The sequence below is a fragment of the Tilletiopsis washingtonensis genome (assembly GCF_003144115.1).
Source record: "Tilletiopsis washingtonensis strain MCA 4186 unplaced genomic scaffold FA09scaffold_17, whole genome shotgun sequence".
NCBI lineage: Eukaryota > Fungi > Basidiomycota > Exobasidiomycetes > Entylomatales > Tilletiopsis > Tilletiopsis washingtonensis.
Window position 1 is genome coordinate 430,015 of NW_020312014.1, and position 22,670 is coordinate 452,684.

At 66.9% G+C, this 22,670-nt stretch overlaps 10 protein-coding genes across 10 annotated transcripts; 5 read left to right on the forward strand and 5 right to left on the reverse strand.

Moving 5' to 3' along the window:
• The first annotated feature begins 976 nt into the window (after positions 1-976).
• Positions 977-4,360, forward strand: FA09DRAFT_331351 (Pkinase-domain-containing protein). Its single transcript, XM_025742989.1, has 4 exons — positions 977-1,293; positions 1,440-1,848; positions 2,057-2,245; positions 2,304-4,360. Exons 1-4 carry the CDS (start codon positions 1,291-1,293, stop codon positions 4,055-4,057), a joined length of 2,355 nt encoding a protein of 784 aa, XP_025596765.1. The 5' UTR covers positions 977-1,290; the 3' UTR covers positions 4,058-4,360.
• A 39-nt stretch (positions 4,361-4,399) lies between these two features.
• On the reverse strand, positions 4,400-5,203 carry FA09DRAFT_299893 (hypothetical protein; the record flags this gene model as incomplete). The annotated part of the gene is made up of 4 exons (XM_025740312.1): positions 4,400-4,467; positions 4,522-4,546; positions 4,605-4,707; positions 5,028-5,203. 4 exons carry the CDS (start codon positions 5,201-5,203, stop codon positions 4,400-4,402), a joined length of 372 nt encoding a protein of 123 aa, XP_025596766.1.
• Positions 5,204-5,672: 469 nt separating this feature from the next.
• On the forward strand, positions 5,673-7,084 carry FA09DRAFT_331352 (putative NADP(+)-dependent dehydrogenase). The gene is made up of 7 exons (XM_025742990.1): positions 5,673-5,873; positions 5,930-6,312; positions 6,366-6,634; positions 6,687-6,746; positions 6,800-6,820; positions 6,884-6,896; positions 6,953-7,084. The coding sequence occupies exons 1-7, from the start codon at positions 5,740-5,742 to the stop codon at positions 6,982-6,984; spliced, it is 912 nt and encodes a 303-aa protein (XP_025596767.1). The 5' UTR covers positions 5,673-5,739; the 3' UTR covers positions 6,985-7,084.
• A 25-nt stretch (positions 7,085-7,109) lies between these two features.
• On the reverse strand, positions 7,110-7,904 carry FA09DRAFT_331353 (hypothetical protein; the record flags this gene model as incomplete). Its single annotated transcript, XM_025742991.1, has 1 exon — positions 7,110-7,904. A coding segment is annotated over one exon (782 nt), but the record flags the coding sequence as incomplete, so codon positions are not given.
• A 138-nt stretch (positions 7,905-8,042) lies between these two features.
• Positions 8,043-10,307, forward strand: FA09DRAFT_310734 (gamma-tubulin). The gene is made up of 7 exons (XM_025740643.1): positions 8,043-8,534; positions 8,770-9,047; positions 9,110-9,191; positions 9,241-9,749; positions 9,801-9,838; positions 9,895-9,921; positions 9,974-10,307. The coding sequence occupies exons 1-7, from the start codon at positions 8,130-8,132 to the stop codon at positions 9,997-9,999; spliced, it is 1,365 nt and encodes a 454-aa protein (XP_025596769.1). The 5' UTR covers positions 8,043-8,129; the 3' UTR covers positions 10,000-10,307.
• Positions 10,061-10,948, reverse strand: FA09DRAFT_362050 (DUF423-domain-containing protein; the record flags this gene model as incomplete). Its single annotated transcript, XM_025745430.1, has 4 exons — positions 10,061-10,305; positions 10,359-10,403; positions 10,617-10,788; positions 10,848-10,948. The coding sequence occupies 4 exons, from the start codon at positions 10,946-10,948 to the stop codon at positions 10,204-10,206; spliced, it is 420 nt and encodes a 139-aa protein (XP_025596770.1). The 3' UTR covers positions 10,061-10,203.
• Positions 10,949-11,221: 273 nt separating this feature from the next.
• FA09DRAFT_362051 (amino acid transporter) lies at positions 11,222-13,816 on the forward strand (the record flags this gene model as incomplete). The annotated part of the gene is made up of 13 exons (XM_025745431.1): positions 11,222-11,671; positions 11,751-12,340; positions 12,396-12,429; positions 12,479-12,549; positions 12,603-12,709; positions 12,764-12,830; positions 12,882-13,035; positions 13,091-13,150; positions 13,203-13,314; positions 13,373-13,383; positions 13,439-13,489; positions 13,544-13,617; positions 13,675-13,816. Exons 1-13 carry the CDS (start codon positions 11,510-11,512, stop codon positions 13,814-13,816), a joined length of 1,635 nt encoding a protein of 544 aa, XP_025596771.1. The 5' UTR covers positions 11,222-11,509.
• Positions 13,817-14,482: 666 nt separating this feature from the next.
• Positions 14,483-18,580, forward strand: FA09DRAFT_321157 (FACT complex subunit SPT16; the record flags this gene model as incomplete). Its single annotated transcript, XM_025741007.1, has 16 exons — positions 14,483-14,554; positions 14,610-14,717; positions 14,863-14,947; positions 15,003-15,124; positions 15,178-15,336; positions 15,570-15,746; positions 15,798-15,998; positions 16,055-16,759; positions 16,814-17,613; positions 17,667-17,670; positions 17,722-17,981; positions 18,033-18,106; positions 18,165-18,181; positions 18,256-18,271; positions 18,326-18,414; positions 18,467-18,580. 16 exons carry the CDS (start codon positions 14,483-14,485, stop codon positions 18,578-18,580), a joined length of 3,003 nt encoding a protein of 1,000 aa, XP_025596772.1.
• On the reverse strand, positions 18,559-19,750 carry FA09DRAFT_362053 (hypothetical protein). Its single transcript, XM_025745432.1, has 3 exons — positions 19,581-19,750; positions 19,374-19,494; positions 18,559-19,316 (listed from the first exon to the last, which is right to left on the reverse strand). Exons 1-3 carry the CDS (start codon positions 19,735-19,737, stop codon positions 18,695-18,697), a joined length of 900 nt encoding a protein of 299 aa, XP_025596773.1. The 5' UTR covers positions 19,738-19,750; the 3' UTR covers positions 18,559-18,694.
• Positions 19,751-19,973: 223 nt separating this feature from the next.
• FA09DRAFT_340293 (hypothetical protein) lies at positions 19,974-22,395 on the reverse strand (the record flags this gene model as incomplete). Its single annotated transcript, XM_025744310.1, has 2 exons — positions 19,974-20,971; positions 21,033-22,395. The coding sequence occupies 2 exons, from the start codon at positions 22,393-22,395 to the stop codon at positions 19,974-19,976; spliced, it is 2,361 nt and encodes a 786-aa protein (XP_025596774.1).
• Positions 22,396-22,670: the final 275 nt, after the last annotated feature.

Consider the following 22,670-nt stretch of genomic DNA (forward strand, 5'->3'; position numbering starts at 1 on the left):
CAGCTCGGCAGGGGCAGCGTGCAGAGCTTCGAGGCCACGTTGGCGCGCTCACAGCTGCCAGCAGCAGAGCTTGCTCTGTCAGTCAGGAAGAGTGAAGCCGATGCTGTCAAAGAAGCGGTCTGCCCGGATGCTTCGCCTAGTCTGCGACCGGCACGGCTTGCGGCGGCCGCTGCCGCAGCAGCGTTGCGGGCACGCGAGCACGCCGCTCGGCCCCGCCTCGGCCAGCCACGCGAGCGAACGGTGGCGCCGGCTGAGCTGCGTGCTGCGGCTGTGCTGCGGCGACTCGACTCTTACTGCCTGCGGCAGATACTGCAGCCGAGCGACCGCGGGAGAGGAGGCGCTTGCCGTATGGGGAAGGGCTGCAGGCGAGCCGTTGGGAGGCGGCGTGCGGAGGAGGAGCGGGAGCAGCCGCAGCCTCGGCCACGCTCTATCGCGCGAGAGCCCTGCTGCCCCTGAGCAGGCTGTGATGATGCTTGCGCGCATCAGCCGCCAGAGAGCGAGATCGGAGCCTCGTGCTCGCCGGCGTGCTGCAGCCGCGGGAGCAGAGAGAGCGTGTGGCTGCAGCACATCCGCTAGGCCGGCGGCGAGTGCTCGGCGAGGCCGTCATCATCGGCTGATGGGCGCGTCTCTGGCTGGGAAGTGCACTCTGCGCGGGCCCTAGGGGCGGCGGCCTCGTCAGCTCGTCCCTGAGCGCGAGACGCAACCGCTCGCGGCTGTGCCTCTTCATTCTCGAGATGCGGCGCAATCGTGCTGCTGCGCTGCGCTTGGGCGGGTCAGACGAGCGTGAGCGCGGGCAGGTGCGACCGACGACCGGGTGTGCCTGCTCATCTGCGAGCGCGCGGGGCTGCGGGCGGGCGGCGTGGTGCGCGAGGCCGACGGGCGCGCGGCGCAGCAGCGGGCGCGGTGCAGGCGCCGTGCCCGCCCTCGCCGCCGCCCGCGCCCGCCAGAAAGTGCCTTGGAAACACACACGCTGCATCCAGCCCTCGCACTCTGTCCTCGCCCGCCCCTGCCTCCTCTCCACCGCATCCGCGCTCACCTCGCCGCACCACCCTCACGACACCCTCCGCCTACTCGCACTCACGCATCCTCACGACGCCTCACGACTAACGACTTTGCCCCATCTACGCTGCCGCCGTTGCTGCCGCGCGCGCCAGGACCCTATCGCCGCCACTCGCTGAGCCGCGCCGTCGTCCGCACACCGCTGCATCTGACGCCGCTGGTGCTGTCGAACCTGCGCCTGCGCTCTGCACCTGCACAAGCGTGCTTCTTGTCTGAGAGTCACCCAGCACCATGGTGCGTGCTGCTCGTCCGAGTGTTTGCGCCGCGCATTGGCCGCTGCGGGCCTGCCAGGCCGCATGTATGCGCATCGCTGGAGGATGTGCTGCTCGGCGTGGCATTTCTGGAGCCTTGATCAACCGATGCTCACATTCTGCCCGCAGCCCAACATCCTGCCGTCGCGCTCGCCGCTGCTGACGCCGCGGCGCAGCTCGCACGGCTTCTCGCGCACGCGCACGAGCAGCGGCGATGTGCCCGTCGCCGCCGTGCCCACGTCGGCCGGCGCACTGGCGTCCGTGACCCATGCGCCGACGTCGCCCGTCGTCTCGGGCCTGGCGCTCAGCGAGCAGTACCAGCTGCTGGAGAAGCTCGGCACGGGCTCGTTCGGCACCGTGTACAAGGGCATGCACCGCGAGACGCGCCAGATCGTCGCCATCAAGCAGATCGACCTCGAGGACTCGGACGACGACATCAGCGAGATCCAGATGGAGATTGCGCACCTGGCGCAGTGCGATAGCGAGTGGGTCACGCGCTACTACGGCAGCTTCGTCAAGGGCTACAAGCTCTGGATCGGTGAGTGTCGCATTAGGCGGCGGTGGGGCTGGGCAGATTGTGCTGGGCGCGAGGCGGTCCGAGCAAGCGCCGGACCGCGACGGCCGGCGAGTGATCGACAGGGGCGTCCTTCCTGAGCCCCATGCCGGACTGGCCCCTGAGCTGCGCGGGACCCGACGATCGGCTGCGGCAGGGGAGCAAGCGCCTCTTGCTGACATTGCCGTCGCAGTCATGGAGTATCTGGCTGGTGGCTCGTGTCTCGACCTGCTCAAGGCCGGTCCGTTCCGCGAGGAGCACATCGCCATCGTCGTGCGTGAGCTGCTGCTCGGCCTCGAATATCTGCACAACGAGGGCAAGATCCACCGCGACATCAAGGCCGCCAACGTGCTGCTGAGCGCCTCAGGCAAGGTCAAGCTGGGTGAGTGCACCTTGCGCAGCGTATGCGAAGAGCCGCACTGAACACACACTCTCTACAGCCGACTTTGGCGTGGCTGCGCAGCTGTCGAGCAACAAGTCGCGCCGCAACACATTCGTGGGCACCCCCTTCTGGATGGCGCCCGAGGTGATCCGCCAGGCGGGCTACGACGCCAAGGCGGACATCTGGTCGCTCGGCATCACCGCCATCGAGATGGCCAAGGGCGAGCCGCCGCTGGCCGAGTACCACCCGATGCGCGTGCTCTTCCTGATCCCCAAGGCCAAGCCGCCGACGCTCGAGGGCAACTTCAGCCGCGAGTTCAAGGACTTTGTCGATCTGTGTCTCATCAAGGAGCCCAAGCAGCGCCCGTCGGTCAAGGAGCTGATCAACCACCGCTTCATCAAGGGCGCGCGCAAGACGAGCGTGCTGACGGACCTCATCGAGCGGCACCAGGAGTACAAGGCACGCGGCGCCAACCGCGGCGGCAACATCGTGCGCGACCACCTGCAGAACGGCACGCAGATGAGCAACCGCGACGGCGACTCGTCGATGGACCCCAACGGCACGGTGATGAGCGCCTGGCAGTTCGACACGATGCGCTCGGCCATGGACTCGTCGCTCGACGACAGCTTCGAGAGCGTCGACGTGTGGCAGACGAGCGGACGCGGCCCGCCGAGCGTCGGCGAGGACCGTCCGGGCTATGCGACGGTGAAGAAGGACATGCGCCCCGTCGGCGAGCTCATGGGCGCGATGGAGAGCAACGTGATGTCCCGCAGCCGTCTGCTCGCAGACGCGGCGCCCATCGACGACGACGCGTCTAGCATCCACAGCGGCACAAGCGACAACACGTCGCGCGCCGGCGGCAGCACGCCGGCGACGAGCGCTGCGTCGACGCCGATGCGTGAGGACGCTTCGTCTTCGTCTGTGCACATCAACGCCCTCAAGAATTCGTTCCGCGGCATGCGGCCGGGCGGCCCCGACACTGAGCACCTCGAGTCGCCTTCGCGGCCCAGTCTCGCTGCCTCGCGCCTGGCACCGCCTCCGGGCGGCGCCGGAGCCGCCGGCGCAGTCGAGGAGGAGCCGCCGAGCCCACTCGGCCGCGGCCGCCCGAGCACGTCTGAGGCGACGGCCAGCTGGGCGCGTGGCGGTGGCAGTAGCCGCGCACGGCGCAGCAGCTGGAACGAGCGCCACGACATCAACGGTACGGTGCTGCGCGAGGCAGACGTGGCAACGGGCATGGACACGATTCGGCCAGTCAAGCGACTGGATGCCGGCGGCAGCGCGCGCATCAGCTCAGAGTACATCGGCAGCCCGCGCACTGCTTCTGCGGGCAGTCCATCGGGCAGCGGCCTCGCCGCACCCGTGCTCGACACTGCCAGCGCACAGCGCACGCCCGGCAGCCCACGCGTGGGACATAGCAAGTCGCGAAGCGGCTCCGGCGGCGTCTCGGAGGAGAACCTGGAGCAAGCCGGCCAGGCGCTCATCTCCGACGTCGTGCTGCCGGTGCTGGAGCGTGCCAAGGCCGAGAACATGCCGGCGCACGAGATCGAGGCGCTCTCGATGATCGCCAAGGGCTTCGAGAACCTGGGCGCCTCGAACCCAAAGCTCGCGTACACGACGATCGTCGACCTGCTCATCGGCATGAGCGAAAACGAGCAGGCGCGGGCCAACATCTCGACGACGTTCCGCGCCAAGCTGCAGCCCACGTCGCCCGTGCAGCCGGCAGCGGCGGAGCAGGAGCGCAGCTCGCCCATCGTCGACCTGCTCTACGGCCGCTGGATCGAGGGCCTGCGCAGCCGTTGGGTCGGCTACTAAGCCTGCACCTCGGGAAAAGTCTGCACCGTCTCACTAGGCTCCTTATAATCCTCTTTCCTCGCTCGCCGTCGCTCGACGTGCCCGAAGCGCTCCCCTCTCCTCATCTCCACGTCTATCCCTGTTCGTCTCGCATCTCTTAGTCCTACCTGTCGATACCTGCGCCTCGCCCCGTCCCCTCTCACGTGGCCTGTGTCCGAGGCGCCTGTTTTCTTCGCCGCCCTGTTCTTCCCGCACCCTTAACGACTGTTGCGCCACGACGCAGTATAACGACACCGCGACGAATGCAACGATTGCTCTGACATTGTCGCGTGAAGAGAAGAGCAGTCCTGTGTGTCTGCGCGCTCAGATCGCATCGACGTTCAAGTCGAAGCTGACGCCGCAGCCGCAGCCGGCGCCGGCTACTTGCGGGTCTGGGAGGGGCACGTCAGCGGCGAGCTGAGCGGCTGTCTCGCGATGATGCTCACTGTCCTGCACGACAAACTGCGAGCCCTGCAAGGAGACGAACAGGTCAGTAGCTGACTTCAAGTTGTCTCTCTGGCACCCGCACAATCAGCTCCGTGGCGTAGTCGATCGTCGAGCCCTTGAGCAGCCAGAGCGAGTGCGAGTCGACGAGCAGGTGCGTATTGGAGTGCGACGCGGGCGTGAAGCGGCTGTGAAACGCGTTTGGATGTCAGCCTCAATAGTCTGCGCAACGTGCAGCGAACGTCCTTCGCAGCCGGAGATGGCTTTACGGCGCCTTCAGCACGACAGCACTGGTGCGCACGGAGCCCGGTTTGCCGCAGCAGACTGCCGTCGCGTCGCGTCCGATCCACATCGGCACCGAGCAGAGCGAGCCTGCGCTTGCCGAAGCCTGTTCTGAGATTGTATGCTCTCTCGCACTGCCCTTCTCGCGGGACAGCCTCGTCCCTGCACCCGTCCAGGTCGCCAGATCTCATCCTTCTCCACCCGCCACGTCTTGTGCGGCACTCACAAGTCATCCTCCTCTCCATTGACGTCCTCCTCCACATCCATGCGGTACTGATATCCGTGACAACCACCCGGTGTGACCTCGACTCGCAGCGCGATGCCTTCGCGCTTCTCGCGCTTGGCCAGCGCAGCGAGGCGCTCGGCGGCGCGCTCGGTGAGCTGCACGGGCGGCGTCTGCATGCCCACGCGCTCCTCTTCTGGTGCGGAAGGCGCGCGCGAGAGACGCACTCCACCTGCTGATGGCGGTGGCGCGGAAGGTGAAGCTGCGGCTGCGGACGTCGAGGCGGCGGCTGAGCGGTGCGATGGCGAGTGGCCGAAGGCGCGCGCGGCAGCCGGCAGTGCTCGGGGAGTGGCGTGTTGCCGCACGGCGCAGGCGGCGCGGCTGGACGAGGCGAAGGCGGTGCGGAGCGGTGCGCGAGCGAGTGCGCGCAATGTTGAGGCCATGGTCGGGTGCGCGGGGTACTGCAGGTTGCGAGACGGCGGCTGAACGAGTGCGGGTCGAGGAGGTTGAGGTAAGACGGCAAGCTGCGCGCGCCGGCTCGGCTCGCAGACCGCTCGCTGGGCGTGGGAACGCGGCCTCGCCGTGTGGAGTGCCGCTTGCTCCGCTCCAGCGGCGCACGCTCCACCAGCGGCGATGGCGAGCAGCGAGGCGCGAGTCACGCCAGCGCTTCCCTCTCCTCCTCCATCCCTCTCGACTGCAGCCGGCGCGACGCTCGATGCTCCGCTGCCCGCTCCTCCGTCTCGCACCCATCCTCCGCACCGCACCCGCCGCCGCCCGCCGCTTCTCCGCCTCGCCCGCGCCCAGCATGTCCGTCTTCCGCAGCGACCGCCTGCACAACAAGACCGTCTTGTGCGTCGCGCTGCAGCGGCCACATGCCGCGCCCGCCGGCTCACGCCCTTCCGCAGCATCACCGGCGCTTCGGGCGGCATTGGCGCCGCCACGGCCGGGCTCTTCGCCCGCGCCGGCGCCAACGTCGTCGTCTCGGCGCGCCGCCAGGACGCGCTCGATGCCGTCGTCGAGCAGTGCACGGCCGCCAACAAAGAGGGCGGCAGCGGCGCGGGCGGCAAGTATGCCTCGCTCGTGCTCGACATGCAGGACCGCAAGGCCATCGAGACGAATCTGCTGCCGCGCCTGCCTGACTGGGCGAAGAACGTCGACGTGCTCCTCGCCAACGCCGGCCTCGTGCTCGGCACCGACAAGGTGGGCGACATCAGCGGCGACGAGATCGACACGATGATCCAGACCAACGTCGTGGGTCTCATCGCCACGGTGCAGCTCTTCGTGCGGGGTGAGTTGGCTGCGCGTGTGAGGCGGGGCTGCGGCTCAGACCCGCGCCGTCAGAGTTCAAGGCGCGAAGCGCCGGCCACATCATCACGCTCGGCTCGATTGCTGGGCGCGAGGCGTACCCGGGCGGCGCCATCTACTGCGCCTCCAAGTTTGCCGTCAACGCCTTCACGTCGGCGCTGCTCAAGGAGCTCGTCAGCACGCCGATCCGCGTCTCGGAGATCCAGCCGGGCATGGTCGAGACCAACTTCTCCGTCACGCGCTTCCGCGGCGACAAGGGCGCCGCGGACAAGGTGTACGAGGGTCTGCAACCGCTCACGCCCGAGGTGAGGAGAGCACGAAGGTGGAAGTGTGGCAGCACTGATGTATTGCGAGCAGGACATTGCGGAGGAGATCGTCTGGTGCGCGTCACGGCCGGCGCATGTCAACGTCGCCGAGGTGAGTGAGAGCGGCAGTGTTGGACGGACCGCAGCTGATGTGTGCCCTCATAGTCTCTCATCTTCCCAGTCAATGTGCGTAAGACCACGCCGACTGTGCGGCGCGCTGACCTTTGCCTTTCGATCGGCCCCTCGCAGCAAGCGTCACCATGTGCGTCCGCGCGAGTCGCGAGTGCGAAGATGCGAGCGGCTGACGCTTCTGCGCAGACCACAACCACCGGCCGAACCTGGCCAAGTGAGCGCGCATGCCGTTGTGCATGCCCGGCTTTGCAGCATCGTGGCAGGCAGAACGTGTGCCGGGGCAATGCAAGCCTCGCGCCCGCCAGAGGTGTGTTCGTGGAGATGCCCGCTGGCCTGGCCCTAGGCGGCGCCGAACATCAGGTCCGACCTGAGGACCCACTTGGTGCCGCGCGTCGGCGGCAGTGCCTCGTGCAGCATGCAGGCCTGCGCCAGGCGCCCATCAGCCTCAGCTCGACGGCAGGCAGAGCCCGCCAGCTGTCGCTGCGCCCTATCACAGCCACACTCACCTGTCCGTGGCGGTGCAGCAGCGCCATGCCGCGCTTCAGCGGTGCCACGACTCTGTCCTTGTCGTTCTTCTTGTGCTTGGTGTAGAAGACCGTCTGTCCGCCCAGCACACCGTCCTCCTCGCCGGTGAGGTACACGAGCACGGTCCAGCCAGAGCGGCGCTGCGGGTGGGCGTCGTCGTCGATGTGGCCGTCGTAGTGTGCGCCGAAGATGTCGCCGGGCGAGTAGCGGTACACGCGGATCTTGGGATGCAGGCCTGCGGCGGGCAGCCCGGCCTCACTCCACTGCGCGACAGCGGGTGCGAGGGCGGCGTAGAGGGCAGCGGCAAAGACGGCGTCGTTGACCTGGAAGCGCGCATTGGTGCGCTGCGCCTCGCCGCGGCGCGCTGCGGGCGACGGCAGCAGCTGAGCGGCGTGCGGCGAGGGCGGCGTGAAGAGGGCGACGATGGCGGCGCACGCGGCGGGCGAGAGGAGTGCCGGCAGCAGCACGATCTGCTGCTCGAGCAGCGTCTCGGGCGCCAGGCTGCGCGGCACGGGTACAGTGGGCCAGGCCGGCGGATTGGCGTCGCTGGGAGCAGTGCGCACGGCGGCGGCGGCAGGTGCGGCCGCCTTGCCTGCCTTGGCCTTGGGCATGGTGGTGGTGGGAGGGTGAGCAGCTGCTCCACCTGAGGGCGGCGTCACGTGGGGCAGAAGGCGCCGCTCCAGAGGCTGGCTGTGCGGCGGCAATGCGGCGGCGCGCGCCGCGACGCGTCTATTCGATTCCCGCCGCGCGTCGAGCAACACTTTGCGGCGTCGCCCATCTCCACACCCTCACCTCGCCCCTCGCACCGCCGCAGCCCCGGCGCATCACCCCGCGCACCATGCCGCGCGAGCTCATCACGCTCCAGGCGGGCCAGTGCGGCAACCAGATCGGCTCGCAGTTCTGGGAGCACCTCTGCAAGGACCACGGCATCAGCCAGGACGGCACGCTCGAGGAGTACGCGAGCGAGGGCAGTGCCGGCGACCGCAAGGACGTCTTCTTCTACCAGGCCGACGATGAGCACTACGTTCCGCGCGCCATCCTCGTCGACACGGAGCCGCGCGTCATCGGCGGCATCATGAACGGGCCGTACGGCAAGCTCTACAACCCCGAGAACATCCACGTGTCGAAGAACGGCGGCGGCGCAGGCAACAACTGGGGCCAGGGCTACGGCGCGGGAGAGAAGATCCAGGACGAGCTAATCGAGATGATCGACCGCGAGGCCGACGGCAGCGACAGCCTCGAGGTGAGTGAGACGGGGGGTGGAGTGATGCAGACTGCATAGGCGTGGTGGGCAGGTGGGAGGAGCGCTGGCGGACGGGCGCACGAGAGTGTATCGTGCACTGAGAGCCGGCGTGCCAGGAGCGTGTCCAAGCAGACGTCCGATGCGGCTGCGACTGGCGCTGGAAGGTCTCAGACGCACGCGTCAGGAGCCACAGCTGCGCCCGAGGCCCTGCCAACTTGCTCACACCTCTGCACAGGGCTTCATGCTGCTGCACTCGATTGCCGGCGGCACAGGCTCGGGTCTCGGCTCCTTTCTGCTGGAGAAGCTCTCGGACGCGTATCCGAAGAAGCTGATCCAGACGTACTCGGTGTTCCCGAACTCGGAAGAGACGTCCGACGTGGTCGTGCAGCCGTATAACAGTGTGCTGGCCATGCGGCGGCTCGTCGACCATGCAGACAGCGTCGTGGTGCTGGACAATGCGCAGCTAGCGCGCATTGCGGCGGACCGGCTGCACCTGAGCAACCCGAGCTACTCGTGAGTGCTGCGTGGCTAGCGCTGTTGGTGCGGAGAGGGTGACGCTCACACACCGGCCTCAGACAAACAAATCAGCTCGTCAGCACGGTGATGGGCGCCTCGACGCTGACGCTGCGCTACCCGGGCTACATGAACAACGACCTGGTGAGCGCCCTGCACCTGCCGGCCCGGAAAATCGCTCACCTCCGCTCAGGTCGGCATGCTCGCCTCGCTCATCCCGACGCCGCGCGCCCACTTCCTCATGACGTCGTACACGCCCTTCACCTCGGACACGATTGAGCGCGGCAAGGCGACGACGAAGACGTCGGTGCTCGACGTGATGCGGCGGCTGCTGCAGCCCAAGAACCGCATGGTCTCGACACAGGGCGCGTCGAAGAAGGCGTGCTACATCAGCATCCTCAACATCCTGCAGGGCGACTCGATCGACCCGCGCGACGTGCACAAGTCGCTCGTGCGCATCCGCGAGAAGCACCTCGCCAGCTTCATCCCCTGGGGCCCGGCGAGCATTCAGGTGGCGCTGGCGAAGCGCGGCCCGTACACGGCGGCCACGCACCGCGTCAACGGCCTCATGCTTGCCAACCACACGGGCATCGCCGGCATCTTCAAGCGCACGCTCGACCAGTACGACCGCCTGCGGAAACGCAACGCCTTTCTGGACATGTACAAGCGCGAGCCGATGTTCGCCAACGACCTGTCCGAGTTGTAAGTGCGGCAGCGTGAGTGGGCAGAGCGCCAGCTGACGTAGCCCAACAGCGACGAGTCGTACGAGACGGTCACCGAGCTCATGGCCGGTGCGTTGTGGCGCGTGTGCCTCTGCACGGCAGCAGCTGACCATGCACGTTTACAGAGTACCGGGCAGCAGAAGGGCCAGACTGTGCGTCCCACACGCGACGTCGCTCGCTCTCGCTGACAGCCGTCTCATACAGACATCAGTGGCCGCGTCGACGGCTAGCCGCAATCTCTGTCCTCGGTCCCCTCGCATCCCTCTCGCTCGTCGCTCTCGCCCTGCCGCGGCCGTCGCCGGCGCGCGCCTGTACTCTAGTTCTCGTCTGTGTCACTATTCGCTCCGCACCGCACCTGTGTGAGAGCAGCTGCATTGCTGGGGAAAGGGAGGGGTGGCATACGGAGCAGGGTATGGCGGGTCTGCAGCGCCGGCTCAGCGCAGGCGCGGCGCAATGCCGCCACGGAAGCTGACGGCCAGGCTGACCCAGCCGGCGATGAGCGCGAGGCCGCCGATGGGCGTCGCGGGGCCCAGAGCCTGCGGAGCGTGTGAGAAGGGCAAGTGCGAAGCGCCGCGCTCTCCCAGCTCACCTTGCGGATGCCGTCGCCCTCCTTGGTGAGGCAGAGGCCGTAGATCTGCACGTGGGAAGCATGTTGAGCCCTGGACAGGCCGAAGGCGCATGTGGGGCCGCTGCGGCGGGCGGGCGAGGCCGCCATGCTTCATCTCTCCTTTCTCGCCCCGCTGCGCTCATCGTCTGGCCCTTCGCGCCACTTGTCTCGCCCACGTGCCCCACCTTGTGTGACCCATCCGCTGCGCCCTGCCTTCTCCTCCACTGCTCTGCCACTCACCGAGCCGGAGAAGAGGGCAATGCCCGAGCCGAGGGCCGCGGCGGCAAAGCTGCGCGCGCCGCCGGCCTGCGACGAGCTGGGCAGCGCGGGGAGCGTGGCGACGAGGAGCAGCACGCCGGAGTGGACGAGTTGGTAGGAGACGGCCGTCTTCCACGACTCCTGCTGGTACGAGCTGCGCAGGAGAGGGCTGAGTGAGTGTGAGAAGCGCGCTGGCTGCGCGGCCACACGCACGAGAGGCGGTCCTTGAGGCTGTGTGCGCCAAACGCGCCGAGCGCGACAGCGGTGGCGCCCGAGAGGCAGGCGATGGGCGCGAGGTTGTTGGCGTAGGACATGGTGTGTGCGTGTGTGCGGGTGGATGTGGTGGTGAGCGAAGAGCGGATGCCGTGCGCCGCCAGTGCTGTCGCTGCTCCTCCCGCGCTGGCTGGCGCGGGCCACGCGCGCTTGGGGCCCGTCCCCGCATGCCGCACGCATCGCGCTCCACTCCACATGCCGTTCCCACGCTGCCTGCGCGTGCATGCACCTCGAGTCGAGCGAGCACCTGCAGCTGGAAAGTGGATGCTGCGCTCCCCTCAGTGCAGACGCCTCAACACCACCGCGGCCACCACCTCGCATGGCTCGTCCAGCCTCGTGAGCCTCGACTCGAGCGCTGTCGCTGCCGCGGCCGCGCTCTGTGGGGCCAGAGATAGCGCCTCGTTGTGCCGCGGCCCGATGTTGCGCCTCGCGTGCCGGCGGCGCGGCATCGGCAGCGGCGGCTGAGCTGCCGCGGCACGTCTGTTGAGACGCCGCTGGTCCCACCGCACCGCCGAGAGCGAGGCCGTGCCTCGGCCGGCTGCTATCGCGCCACTGTGAACGGCGGCACTTGCTGCCTTCTCACCACCACCTCAAGCCCCACAATGTCCACGCACGCGCCGCCGTCGGGCGAGAAGGCCGTGGCGCCGACGCTGCATGCGCTCGACGAGCAGGTCGCCGCCGCCGCCAGCACGCCGCTCGAGCAGGGCGCGCACCAGAACCGCTTTGGCCTGCTGAGCATCATCGGGCTCAGCTATGCCATCCTTGTGCGTGCCAGACGGAGTGGCGCTTGCGTGGCGGACAGTGTGGCGCATTCGCCCGCACTGCTGACCCTTCTGTGCACAGAACTCGCCCACCGCCATGAGCGCCAGTCTCAGCGTCGTGCTCAGCAGCGGCGGGCCCGTCAGCGTCATCTGGGGCGTCGTCGTGTCCGCAACCGGCGTGCTGGCGATTGCTGCCAGTCTGGCCGAGTGCTGTGCTGTCGCGCCAACGTCGGGTGGGCCATATCACTGGGCCTTCATGCTCTCCGGCCGCTCGTACCAGAAGGCCACGGCCTTCATCACGGGCTGGATCGCCGTCGCAGGCTGGGTCTGCCTCACTGCCACGACCAGCTCGCTTGCGGGCACCCTCATCGTCGGCGCGATCGCGCTCATGCACCCGGACTACGAGGAGAAGGCGTGGCACGTCTTTCTCATCTATGTTGGCTTTGCGATCCTCGGCTGGCTGGTCAATGTGTTCGGCGCCTCGCTGCTCGACCCAATCAACCGCGCCGCCCTCTTCTGGTCGCTCGCAGGCGTCGCCGTCATCATGATCACGACGCTCGCCTGCGCCTCGCCGACGTTCCAGTCGGGCGACTTTGTCTTTCGGCAGTTCGTCAACTCAACCGGCTGGCCTGACGGCGTGGCGTGGATTCTCGGACTGCTGCAGAGCACATTGTGCGTCTCTTTCGATGTCACCGGTGGTGCGCTTTGCTGACTAGCACGCTCGCAGCGGTCTCGTCGGCGTCGATGGCGTCACGCACATGGTGCGTCCCCTGCTAGTCATGCCTTGCGCTGCGCTCACACGCGCTCCAGGTACACGAACTGCCGAACCCAGCGTTGAACGCACCGCGTGCAATGATCCTCGCTCCGATCATCGGCGCAGGGTGAGGTCTCAGCCTGCAGCAACCTGGACTCCTTGCTAACAGTCGCTCCGCAGCTCTGCGATCATCCTGCTCATCACGTTCCTCTTTGTCCTCTCCGACTTTGCGGAGGTCACGACCGGCTCTGCTGGGCCGTTGCTCACGATTCTGTATCAGGCGACCAGTGCGTGATGCCTAGCCGCACACGTCGCTGCTCAGGCTGACGCTCTGCCTGCAGACAATCGCGCTGGCGCGATCTGCCTCTACGTCTTCCCGGTCGCTTCTATGGCATTCGCCGCCATCGCGTGAGCATGCCGCCAGCGTCCAGGGTGTCTGCCTCTCACGCCTTCTCGCAGTATCCTATGCGCCAGCTCGCGCCAGACGCAGGCGTTCGCGCGCGACCGCGGCATTATCTTCTCGAGCTTCTTCGCGAGCGAGAATGAGCGGCTCGGCGTGCCGGTGCCTGCCATCACCTTCTCGACAATCTGGGTCTGCATCTTCGGCCTGGTGGTGCGTCAGCTCGAAAGAGGGGGTTTCTAAGCGCGCTGACCTGAGGCCTGTGCAGTTCCTGGGCTCCTCGACTGCCCTCAACTCTATCTTGAGCGCGAGTGTCGTGCTGCTACAGGTGAGGCACAGCGCAGAACAGCTCAGCACGATCTGGCTTACGCGTTGTGCAGGTGTCGTACTGCATCCCGGTCATCCTGCTGCTTATTCGCGGACGGCGACTGCTCGATGAGCTTGCTGAAGGCGAGCCGCGGACGTTCGATCTCGGGCGCTGGGGCTATGCTGGTGAGTCGCGTTCGCAGCTCACATCTGACAAGGCAATGCTGACGCTCACACGCCGCAGTCAACGCATACGTACGTGCTCTTGCTTCAGGGCGCCTTGCGCCTAGCTCACCAGATTCACCGACAGGGCGTTGCGTTCATGCTCCTGACGACTGTCTTCTTCTTCTTCCCGTCCGAGGTGCGTGGCTGAGCAGAGCTCACGCTGCGTTCAGTCACTGACGCACCTCGACAGCTACCGGTGTCGGGCAGCAACATGAACTACGTCGTCGTCGTGTGCGCTGTTGTGACGCTCATTGCCGTCATCTCGTGAGTCGGACGCTGTCGGTCGGCCCGATCTGCGCTCACGCCTGGCTGGACTCGCAGGTACCTCGTCGATGGACGCCGCAACTACGTCGGTCCCCTCGACATTGGCCATCAGCTGGCTCTCGCACGCGCCCGGGCGTCTGCACCGGGGGCCACAGACGTCGGCGGCAAGACGTCGAGCAAGGAGGGAAGCGGGGTGTAGAGCGGAACGTCTGTGGAGTCATGACATATTGTGATCTGATAGGTGGTGTGAGGACCTTGTACGCCATGTGTGCCGCAGCGGAGCGGTGCAGTCGAAGCATGACTCAGGCCCAGGGGCTCAGACAGCGTAAAATTGAGGTTTTGCCTCTCGACGCCGCTGCGCAGGCTGAGCACGCTTGACATGGCGCAGCGCAACGAGACTTGGCCCGTCCACGACCATGCCTTCTCAGCTGCACGTGGGTGCACGCGCGTGCGTCAATATCGACGAAGCCAAGTTGCTCTGGAGGATGCGATGCACGCCACAGCGCCGGGCAGCCTGAGAGGAGCGAGCGCGCAAGGCGAGCACAGTCAGCCTGTCAGATGCTGCTGCACAAGATTGCTGTTCCTGCTCGCTCAAGCCCCGAAGTATGTGCTGGCTACCGCCGGTCAGCGGAGGAGTAGGCTCTGTCACTCAGGGCAGGACCTTGCCGGCTTGTCAGGCGACAGGAGCATGGGACAGAACGCGCGCGCGACTCCCCCGCCGACGCGTCAATCTACGCGTCGCCGCGTGATGGATGTGATGGGCGACGTGCGCCGTGCGAGAGGTGATCTCAGGAAGGTGTTGAGGTGCGCACCAGCCGGGCAGCACCTGCCTCCCGCCACGACGACGTCCCTCCACCCCTGCACCATGTCCGAGGAGATCAAAGTCGACCGTGTCGCCTTCACGCGGCGCGCAAAGCAGCTGCTCGCGCGCTTCAAGGTGCGTCGACGCTGCTCAGTGCCTGAGAAGGATGTCTGCTGACGCACAGCGGCAGGCCGATGCGGGCCCGGCGGACGAGACATTCGCCAACGCAGACTCGGTCGCGATTCTGATGGGCGGCCAGAACCAAGACGTGGCGTACAGCAAGACGCAGGCGCTGCACGTGAGTGGGCTGGCTGTGGTCGAATGGTGGGCAGCGAATGCCAGCGCGGCGTGGAGTGGAGACTGCCCCGGCGCTGCTGGCGGCCTGGCGGCAGGCGCGCGCTGCCGCTCATTACCCATTCGGCTTTTGCTGACCGCCGCTGCAGACCTGGCTGCTCGGCTACGAGTTCCCCTCCACCCTGATCCTCTTCGACGCCAAGGGCCTGCTGTTCGTCTCCTCAGAAAGCAAGAGTGAGTGCTGCACCGCGTCGCATTGCAAGTGCCTGAGCGCTGACGTCTGCTGCAGCCAAGTACATCGAGGGCCTGCACTCGAGCGACGTGGAAGTCAAGGTGCTGAAGCGCACCAAGGACGAGGCGCACAACGCACGTGTCTGGGAGGAGGTGCTGGACCGGCTAGAGGGCAACGGGGTGCGTGCCGCCCACTCGCCTTGCGCAGCGCTCAGCTCACGGCCGCTCTGCAGAAGCGCGTGGGCGTATTCCCCAAGGAGAAGCCGATTGGCAAGGTGGCAGTGGAGTGGCAGGCTGCGCTGCAGAAGCGCATCGATGCGCAGAAGCTGGAGACGGTCGACGCCTCGACGCCTTTCAGTGTGGCGGTGGCGAGCAAGGACGAGGACGAGCTCGTGAGTGCGGCGGCAATGAGAGGCAGGAGTTGCGCCGAGCGGCGAGCGCAGGCATACCAGGCGGAACGGGCAGCGATGCGTCAGTGCGGGCCGCTTGGCTCGCGCCGAGAGGAACTGCGGCCACGTCAGGCCAGCGACTGGCGCAGCGCCGGTCCGAGCCCAGGCTACCTGCCGATGCCGACTACCCTCTGGCTCGCTTCAGACAGAGCTGGCGTGCTGACAATCTGCCGCAGAAACTCACCCGCACGGCGGCCAAGCTCAGCACGGGCATCATCACCCGATACTTCGTCGACGAAATGAGCAGCGTGCTCGACGAGGGAAAGAAAGTGACGCACGAGAAGCTGGCGGCGAAGGTGGAGGATCAGCTGGAGAACCGGGCGTTCTGGAAGAAGGTCAAGGGTGCCGAGGGCGTGAGTCTGCCGGCCTATCGCATCGCGACTGCGCGCTGACAGCTGCGGCAGGTCGACATCACGCTGGCCGACTTTTGCTACTCGCCGATCATCCAGTCGGGCGGCGACTATGACCTGCGCACGTCGGCGCAGTCGAACGATGCGCGCCTCGAGGGCGCCGACGGCGGCGGTGTGATCCTCGCGAGCATGGGCATGAAGTACAAGAGCTACTGCTCCAACATCGGCCGCAGCTACCTTGTTGACCCGCACAAGGTGTGTTTGCGTCAGGGCTCACCACATCGCCAGCCTGCTCATGCCGTCCCGTCCAGTCGCAAGCGAAGAACCTCGCGCTGCTGCTCGAGCTGCAGACGGAGATTGTGGAGAAGTATCTGCGTGCGGGCGCGACGTGCCGTGATGTGTACGAGCAGGCGCAGAAGTTTGTGGCGGCGAAGAACAGCTCGCTGGCGCAGCGGCTCGTCAAGAACATCGGCTTCGCCACGGGCATTGAGTTCCGCGACGGCAGCTACACGCTCTCGGCAAAGAACAGCCGCGCCATCCGCAAGGACATGGCCTTCAACCTGTCGCTCGGCTTTGACGGCATCGACGACCCAAACAATGAGGGCAAGACGTACTCGCTGCTTCTCATCGACACTGTGCGCGTCAGCGACGGGCCGGCGTCGTACCTGACCGACCGGCTGAAGTCGGCGACCGACTGCATCTTCTACAAGGACGACGACGATGAGGAGGAGGACGCCGGCAAGAAGGCGTCGCCGAAGAAGAAGGCCGAGCCGGCCAACGTCACCGCTGGCGGCAAGGTGCTGCGCAACAAGTCGCGCAAGGACGCCATGGACGCAACGACGGCCAACAAGATCCGCGAGCACCAGCGCGACCTGGCGCAGCAGAAGCAGGAGGACGGCTTGGCGCGCTTTGCTGACGCTGATGGCGCCGACGGCGGGCAGGCGGGCAAGACGTTCAAGAAGTTCGAGTCGTACAAGCGCATCGTCGACTTCCCGTCCAAGACGCAGGACCTGCGGGTGAGCGATGCGATGCGCGCTGTGCGCCATTTCAGCTGACGCTCTCTGCGCCAGATCTTCGTCGACCAGCGCGCACAGACCGTCTTCCTGCCGATCTACGGCTACGCGGTGCCGTTCCACATCAACACGATCAAGAACGTCTCCAAGTCGGAGGAGGGCGACGTGACGTATCTGCGCTTCAACTTTGTCACGCCGGGCCAGATCGTCGGCAAGAAGGAGGACGTGCCGTTCGAGGACCCGGACGCGACGTTCGTGCGCAGCATGAGCTTCCGCAGCGACAGCAGCACGCACTTTGCCGAGCTCTTCCGCGAGATCTCGGACCTGCGCAAGGAGGCGACGAAGCGCGAGACGGAGAAGAAGGAGATGGCCGACGTCGTGGAGCAGGACAAGCTCGTGCTCGCCAAGGGCCGCACGCAGATGCTGCGCGACGTGTACCCGCGGCCCGTGCTCGAGGGCAAGCGGCTGCCCGGCGACGTCGAGATCCACCAGAACGGCCTGCGCTACACGGCGCGCAACAACCAGAGCATCGACGTGCTCTTCAACAACATGAAGCACCTCTTCTTCCAGCCGTGCGACAAGGAGCTCGTCGTGCTCGTGCACATCCACCTCAAGGCGCCCATCCTCGTGGGCAAGAAGAAGACGAAGGACGTGCAGTTCTACCGCGAGGCGTCGGACGTCAACTTCGACGAGACGGGCGCGCGCAAGCGCAAGACGCGCGGCGGCGACGAGGACGAGATCGAGCTCGAGCAGGAGGAGCGGCGGCGGCGCTCGGCGCTGAACAAAGAGTTCAAGGGCTTTGCGCAGAAGATTGCCGATGCGAGCGACGGGCGCGTGACCGTCGACATTCCCTTCCGGTGAGTTGTGCCGGTGTGCATAGCCAGTGGCCGTCAGCTGACCCTTCCTGCAGCGAGGTGCGCATCGCTCGCCGCTGCTGCCCTCCCGTGTGCTAACATCTCTCGCAGCTCGGCTTCAACGGCGTGGGCCACCGGACAAACGTGCTGCTGCAGCCGACGACGGACTGTCTCGTGTACCTCACCGACCCGCCGTTCACCGTCATCACGCTGTCCGAGGTCGAGATCGTGCACCTCGAGCGTGTCACGCTGAGCACAAGCACCTCGTCGTCGTTCGACGTCGTCTTCGTCTTCTCCGACTTCAGCCAGGTGCCGCTCGTCATCCGCAGCGTGCCCATTGCGTCGTTGGACCACGTGCGCGAGTGGCTCGAGTGAGTGGCACTGCAGAGCGGTGCGTAGGGTTGCGCTGACACGCCTCGCAGCTCCGTGGACATCTGCGTCACCGACGGCGCCGTCAACTTGAACTGGGGCCAGATCATGAAGACGATTCGCGAGGGTGAGTGCTGGCCGCGCTGCATGGCCCATCGTCTCGCGCTGACATCTTTGCCCATCAGATCCTTACGCCTTCTTCGTGAGACGAGAATGCACCAGCAACGCGCCTGCTGAGCCCTGCTGACCATCTTTCACCCCTTTTCGCTCGAGCAGGTGGACGGCGGCTTCTGTGCGTAGCAGCCTCTCCATCGTCCTTTCCAGCGTGCTGACATCTCCCTCGCAGCTTTCCTCAAGAGCAGCGACAGCGACTCGGACGCCTCGGACAGCGAGAGCGGCAGCGACTTTGGCAACGAGGTCGAGAGCGACGTCATGGTGAGTCGCACGCTGTGCCCTCCTTGTCGCTTGCTCATGCTGCCGCGCGCAGTTCGAGGACGAGACAGACGACGACGGCTCGTCGTTCGGCGACTCGGAGGAGGACGACTCAGGGCAGAGCGAGCCGGTGAGTGACAGTGACGTGGCAGTGTGGTTCGCGATCTGACAGAACGCTACAGGAGGAGAGCTCGGAGGAGGATGATGAGGACGACTAGGCAGACGACGCTTCAATGTAACGAGTATCAGCCACGACGCATGGCGCTGAGAGAGGAGCTTGCGGCTACGTCTTGCCCGCGTGCGGGCACGGCTCGACACATGGCACCTTGCCGTCGCCGCCGCAGCTGTAGCAGAAGCTCTTGCCGCAGATGCAGTCCATGGTGTCGCAGCCCGACACGCGCTCCACGACGGCGCGGCAGGAGCGGCAGCGTGCCCACTTGTGCGCCGCGATGAGGCGCCACAGCGCAAGGTCCATCTCGTTGCGCTCGTTCAGCGGCACGTCGCGGAACTGGTCGCAGCTGAGGCCCTCGTGTGCGGCGTCGAGGCACTCGACGCACGTCTTGGCCTGGCACTTGACGTCCGGATGTGCAATCTCCCGGCACATGGCGCACAGCTGAGCGTGACAGCTGGGGCACTGGTGATCTTGCCCATCCTCGGCCTTGTAGAGCACGACGAGTGCGCTGCACCGCGGCGCCGGGCACCAGAAGCGTGTGCGCAGCTCGAGGTCTCGCATGGCCTTGAGCCGCTCGAGAGCAGGCCGGCGCAGCACCGCAGCGAGGAGGTCGTCGGGCAGCTGACGGTGTGTGGCGTCGGCGTCGCACTCCGGGCAGCAGAGGGGAAAGCAGTCGCTGTGCGGGTTGTTATCCACCTGACTGATCTCTCGCTCGACGAACTCGCGCAGGCAGCTACATCAGGTACGCAGTCAGCACGCATCCGAAGAGCAGAGGCGGAGTCGGACTCACTCGTGGCACCACGTGTGCCGACACAGCAGCTTCGAGCCAGTCACTGAGCCGTCTTCGGATTTTGCGAGCGTGACGTGCCCTTTTGCGCCGGCATTGGTTGCTGCCAGGCAGCTGCGGCACTCTATGCACAGCGGGCAGTCAGTTCTGATGCGGAGCGGCTGCAAAGCGGCAGACGACGTCGGAGAAGGCGTGCTGCACTCGACTCACCTCGGGCGGCCTGCTCTCGCTGCTCCCGCTGCTTCTTACGTTGCGCCTTACTGAGCGCCTTGCCCACAGTGGTGACACCGATACGCGACCCTTCAGGTCTGTGGCGCATTATCGCAGGTGCGTTGTCCTTGACTGGCTTGCGGTAAATGTTGACCATGGTGCGGTTGATGTGGTGGGGAAGAGAGGCGCAAGTCGCGCCGCCGCGCGGCGAACGACAGCGCTGGCTCCAGCGCGGGGCACGGGCGTGAGACTAAATCGCCGGCTCGCCCCCTGAGACGTAACGCTCTCATGACACGCAAGATGATGCCAGACGCAAAACAGTGGCTATTCGACTCTCTATCGTTTCTCTCAAGGGTCCACAGCGCAGCAGGGAAACAAGAAGGTGTGGTGCGCTTAGCGGCGCGAAGGAGCGCACGAGCAGCCGGGCTGCTGCTGCGACGCCTCGGCCTCGGCGTTGTTCTCAGCGAGGGTGAGACGAGCGTTGGCGCTGGCGGGCGCAGCAGCGGCCGTGGCATCGGCAGCGACGTCCGAAGCAGCGTCCGTCACGGCGCCAGCTGCGCCCGTGACGGCACCGACGAGACCGGCAGCGGCGGCAGTCGGAGCGGCGGCGGGCGACTCGTCGAGGTCCGACTCGTCCGTCGGCGCATCGAGAGCGCTCGGGTCCGCGGCACCAACGGGCGTGGAGGCAGCGGGCGACGAAGTCGCCTCTGCGGCGGCAGAGGTGACGGCATCGGCGCTGTCCGTGCCCGCCGGGGGAGCGGGGAGGTCCTCGTCCATGCTGGGGTCGGCGGCCTCGGCATCGGGAGCGGCAGCGACACGGTTGGCGCCGTCGATCACGCTGCCAGTCGTAGCAGCGACGTCGGAGTCAGATGCGTCCATCTGGCTGTCGTCGTCGTTGCCGGCGGCCGGGAGGGCAGAGGCAGTCGAGGCAGGAAAGTCGTCCGAGCCCGAGCCGATCTCATCCGTCGACGATGTGGCAGCATCGCCGGCGGCGGCAGGGACGTCGTCCGAGGCATCCTGCGTGTCCTGCGTGGCCTGGGTGTTGAACTCGGCCGCGGCGGCTGCGCCAGCGGGGACGAAGCGCAGCGAGACCTTGCCGTCGGTGGCGGTGCCGTTGCTCGCGGGCAGCGCTGTGGCAGCAGCAGCGGCGGGAAGAGCGGAGGCGGAGCCGTTGACGGCGAGGATGCGGAAGTACGACACGGGCGTCGCCGTGCTAGCCGGTGCAGCGCTCGAGGAGCTCGAGGCAGCGGCGGAGTCGACGCTGCTGCTGCTCGAGACAGCAGCCGACGAGGCCGGGCTCGACGACGAAGAGGCAGCATCAGACGCCGCCGTTGGCGGGACGGCGGCGTAGATGGGTGCCAGGACGCCGGAGCTGGCCGTGTACGTGAAGCCTGGGGAGAGAAGAAGGGATCAGAGACGGTGCAGGGTAGGCTCGCCACACTGGATGCTCACGCTGGCTGGTCGGCGCATTGGCCGCCTCCGGCTGGCTCTCGCTGGCGTCCTCGGCGCACGGCGTCAAGTCGAGCGTCGAGGGCGGCAGCTTGGCAAAGGTGGCGCAGTAAAGCACCGGCTCGCCCTTGTCGTTGACAATGGGCAGCGCGACACGCACCGTGGTCGTGTCGTTGTTGAACGTCGGCGACGGGGCAAACGTCGCGTTGGTGGCGTCCGACTTGACCGTCGTGCTGTTGGCGTCGGTGGCCATGAGCCAGACCTGCGTGCGCTCGCCCTTGCTCGCCATGAGCGAGTAGTTGTAGGCCGAGGCCGTGCTCTGCGCCGCGAGCGTGCGCGCACCGCCGGCCGGCTCGGCGTGCAGCACGAGGCCGCCGAGCTTCTTGACGAGGCCGGCGTCGCCGAAGAGCAGGTCGCTGATGGTGACGAAGCCGGGAATGGCGTTCAGCGGCGCCAGCAGCGGCTTGACGACGTCGCCGATCAGGCCGCGCTCCTGCTGCTGGGCGAGCACGTCGCGCGGGTGGTAGCGGAACGGACGGCTCTTGGACGGCGCGCGAGCCGCCACGCCGTCGTTCTCGCGCGAAATGCCCGCCGAGCGACGGTGCTCGTGCGAGTGGATGTGCTCGTGCACGTGCTCGTGGTCGTGGTCGTGCTCGTGGCGGTGGCGGTCGCCGTGGCGGTCGCTGTGGCGCGGGTCGCGCGAGTGGATGTGCTCGTGGATGTGCACATGCTCGTGGTCGTGGTCGTGGCCGTGGCCCTTGCGGTCGCCCTTGTGGTGCTTCCACCAGTGGTCCGAGTGGCCCGAGTGGCGGCGCGCATCCAGCTCCACCTCGCCCGAGCGGCCGACGAGCACCTGCAGCAGGCCGTCGTCGGCCGTGTGGTGCGCCGCCTGCGGCCGGTAGCCGACAAAGTCGCCGCCGAGGGTGATGTAGTCGCGCTTCGCCTCGTCGCCCTCGCGCTTGGCGAGGCCGTGGTGGATGGCCCAGTGCTTGGAGTGGTGCGACTTTTCGTCCTTCGAGTGCTTGCCGTGGTGGCGGTGCCCGTGCTTGTGGTCGTGGTCGTGCTCGTGGATGTGCTCGTGGATGTGCTCGTGCACATTCGAGCGCTTGCTGCCGGCGCTGGCACGCTTCGTCGCCGGGCGGCCACGGCGAGCCTGCGGCGCAAACTGCACGTTCTTGGGCAGCGCCGGCGGCGACGTCGAGCGCAGCATCATGCGCTCCATGCGCCGGCCGGCACCGGCGAGCGCCGACGCCGAAGGCTCACGCGCACGCAGTGCCGGAGCCGCCTCGACGCCGGCTTGCGGCGCGGCGAGGGAGAGGAGCACAACCGAGGCGGCAAACGTGCTGAGCTGGTTGATGGCGACCATGCTGAGAGAGGGTGGAGAGAGAGGAGAGGAGAGACTGTGATGCGAGAGAAGCTCGAAAGAGTGTGTAGAGGACGACGAGATCAACTCGCGGAGGTGTGAAATGAGTGGATGAGGTGAATAAAGTGAGAGCAAGAGGTCGCCAGGACCGGAGGAAGAAGAAAGACGAGAAAGGGTGGGGGCTGGTCAGGTGGACAGAGTGACGAGGGAGTGCGAGTGGGAGAGGGCGCTGGGCGAGCTTGCTTTTGAGGGTCACTGGCACATGCTCGCTCTGCGCC

Coding starts and splice junctions, on each gene's coding strand:
- FA09DRAFT_331351 (XM_025742989.1), top strand. Junction 1,849..2,056: donor GGGCTACAAGCTCTGGATCG/GTGAGTGTCGCA, acceptor TTGCCGTCGCAG/TCATGGAGTATCTGGCTGGT. Junction 2,246..2,303: donor CTCAGGCAAGGTCAAGCTGG/GTGAGTGCACCT, acceptor CACTCTCTACAG/CCGACTTTGGCGTGGCTGCG.
- FA09DRAFT_331352 (XM_025742990.1), top strand. CDS start 5,740: ATGCTCCGCTGCCCGCTCCTCCGTCTCGCACCCATCCTCCGCACCGCA. Junction 6,313..6,365: donor GGTGCAGCTCTTCGTGCGGG/GTGAGTTGGCTG, acceptor CCGCGCCGTCAG/AGTTCAAGGCGCGAAGCGCC. Junction 6,747..6,799: donor CGCATGTCAACGTCGCCGAG/GTGAGTGAGAGC, acceptor GTGCCCTCATAG/TCTCTCATCTTCCCAGTCAA.
- FA09DRAFT_310734 (XM_025740643.1), top strand. CDS start 8,130: ATGCCGCGCGAGCTCATCACGCTCCAGGCGGGCCAGTGCGGCAACCAG. Junction 9,750..9,800: donor GCCAACGACCTGTCCGAGTT/GTAAGTGCGGCA, acceptor GTAGCCCAACAG/CGACGAGTCGTACGAGACGG. Junction 9,839..9,894: donor GGTCACCGAGCTCATGGCCG/GTGCGTTGTGGC, acceptor GCACGTTTACAG/AGTACCGGGCAGCAGAAGGG.
- FA09DRAFT_362053 (XM_025745432.1), bottom strand. CDS start 19,737: ATGGTCAACATTTACCGCAAGCCAGTCAAGGACAACGCACCTGCGATA. Junction 19,495..19,580: donor GCGAGAGCAGGCCGCCCGAG/GTGAGTCGAGTG, acceptor CGCTGTGCATAG/AGTGCCGCAGCTGCCTGGCA. Junction 19,317..19,373: donor CGGCACACGTGGTGCCACGA/GTGAGTCCGACT, acceptor TACCTGATGTAG/CTGCCTGCGCGAGTTCGTCG.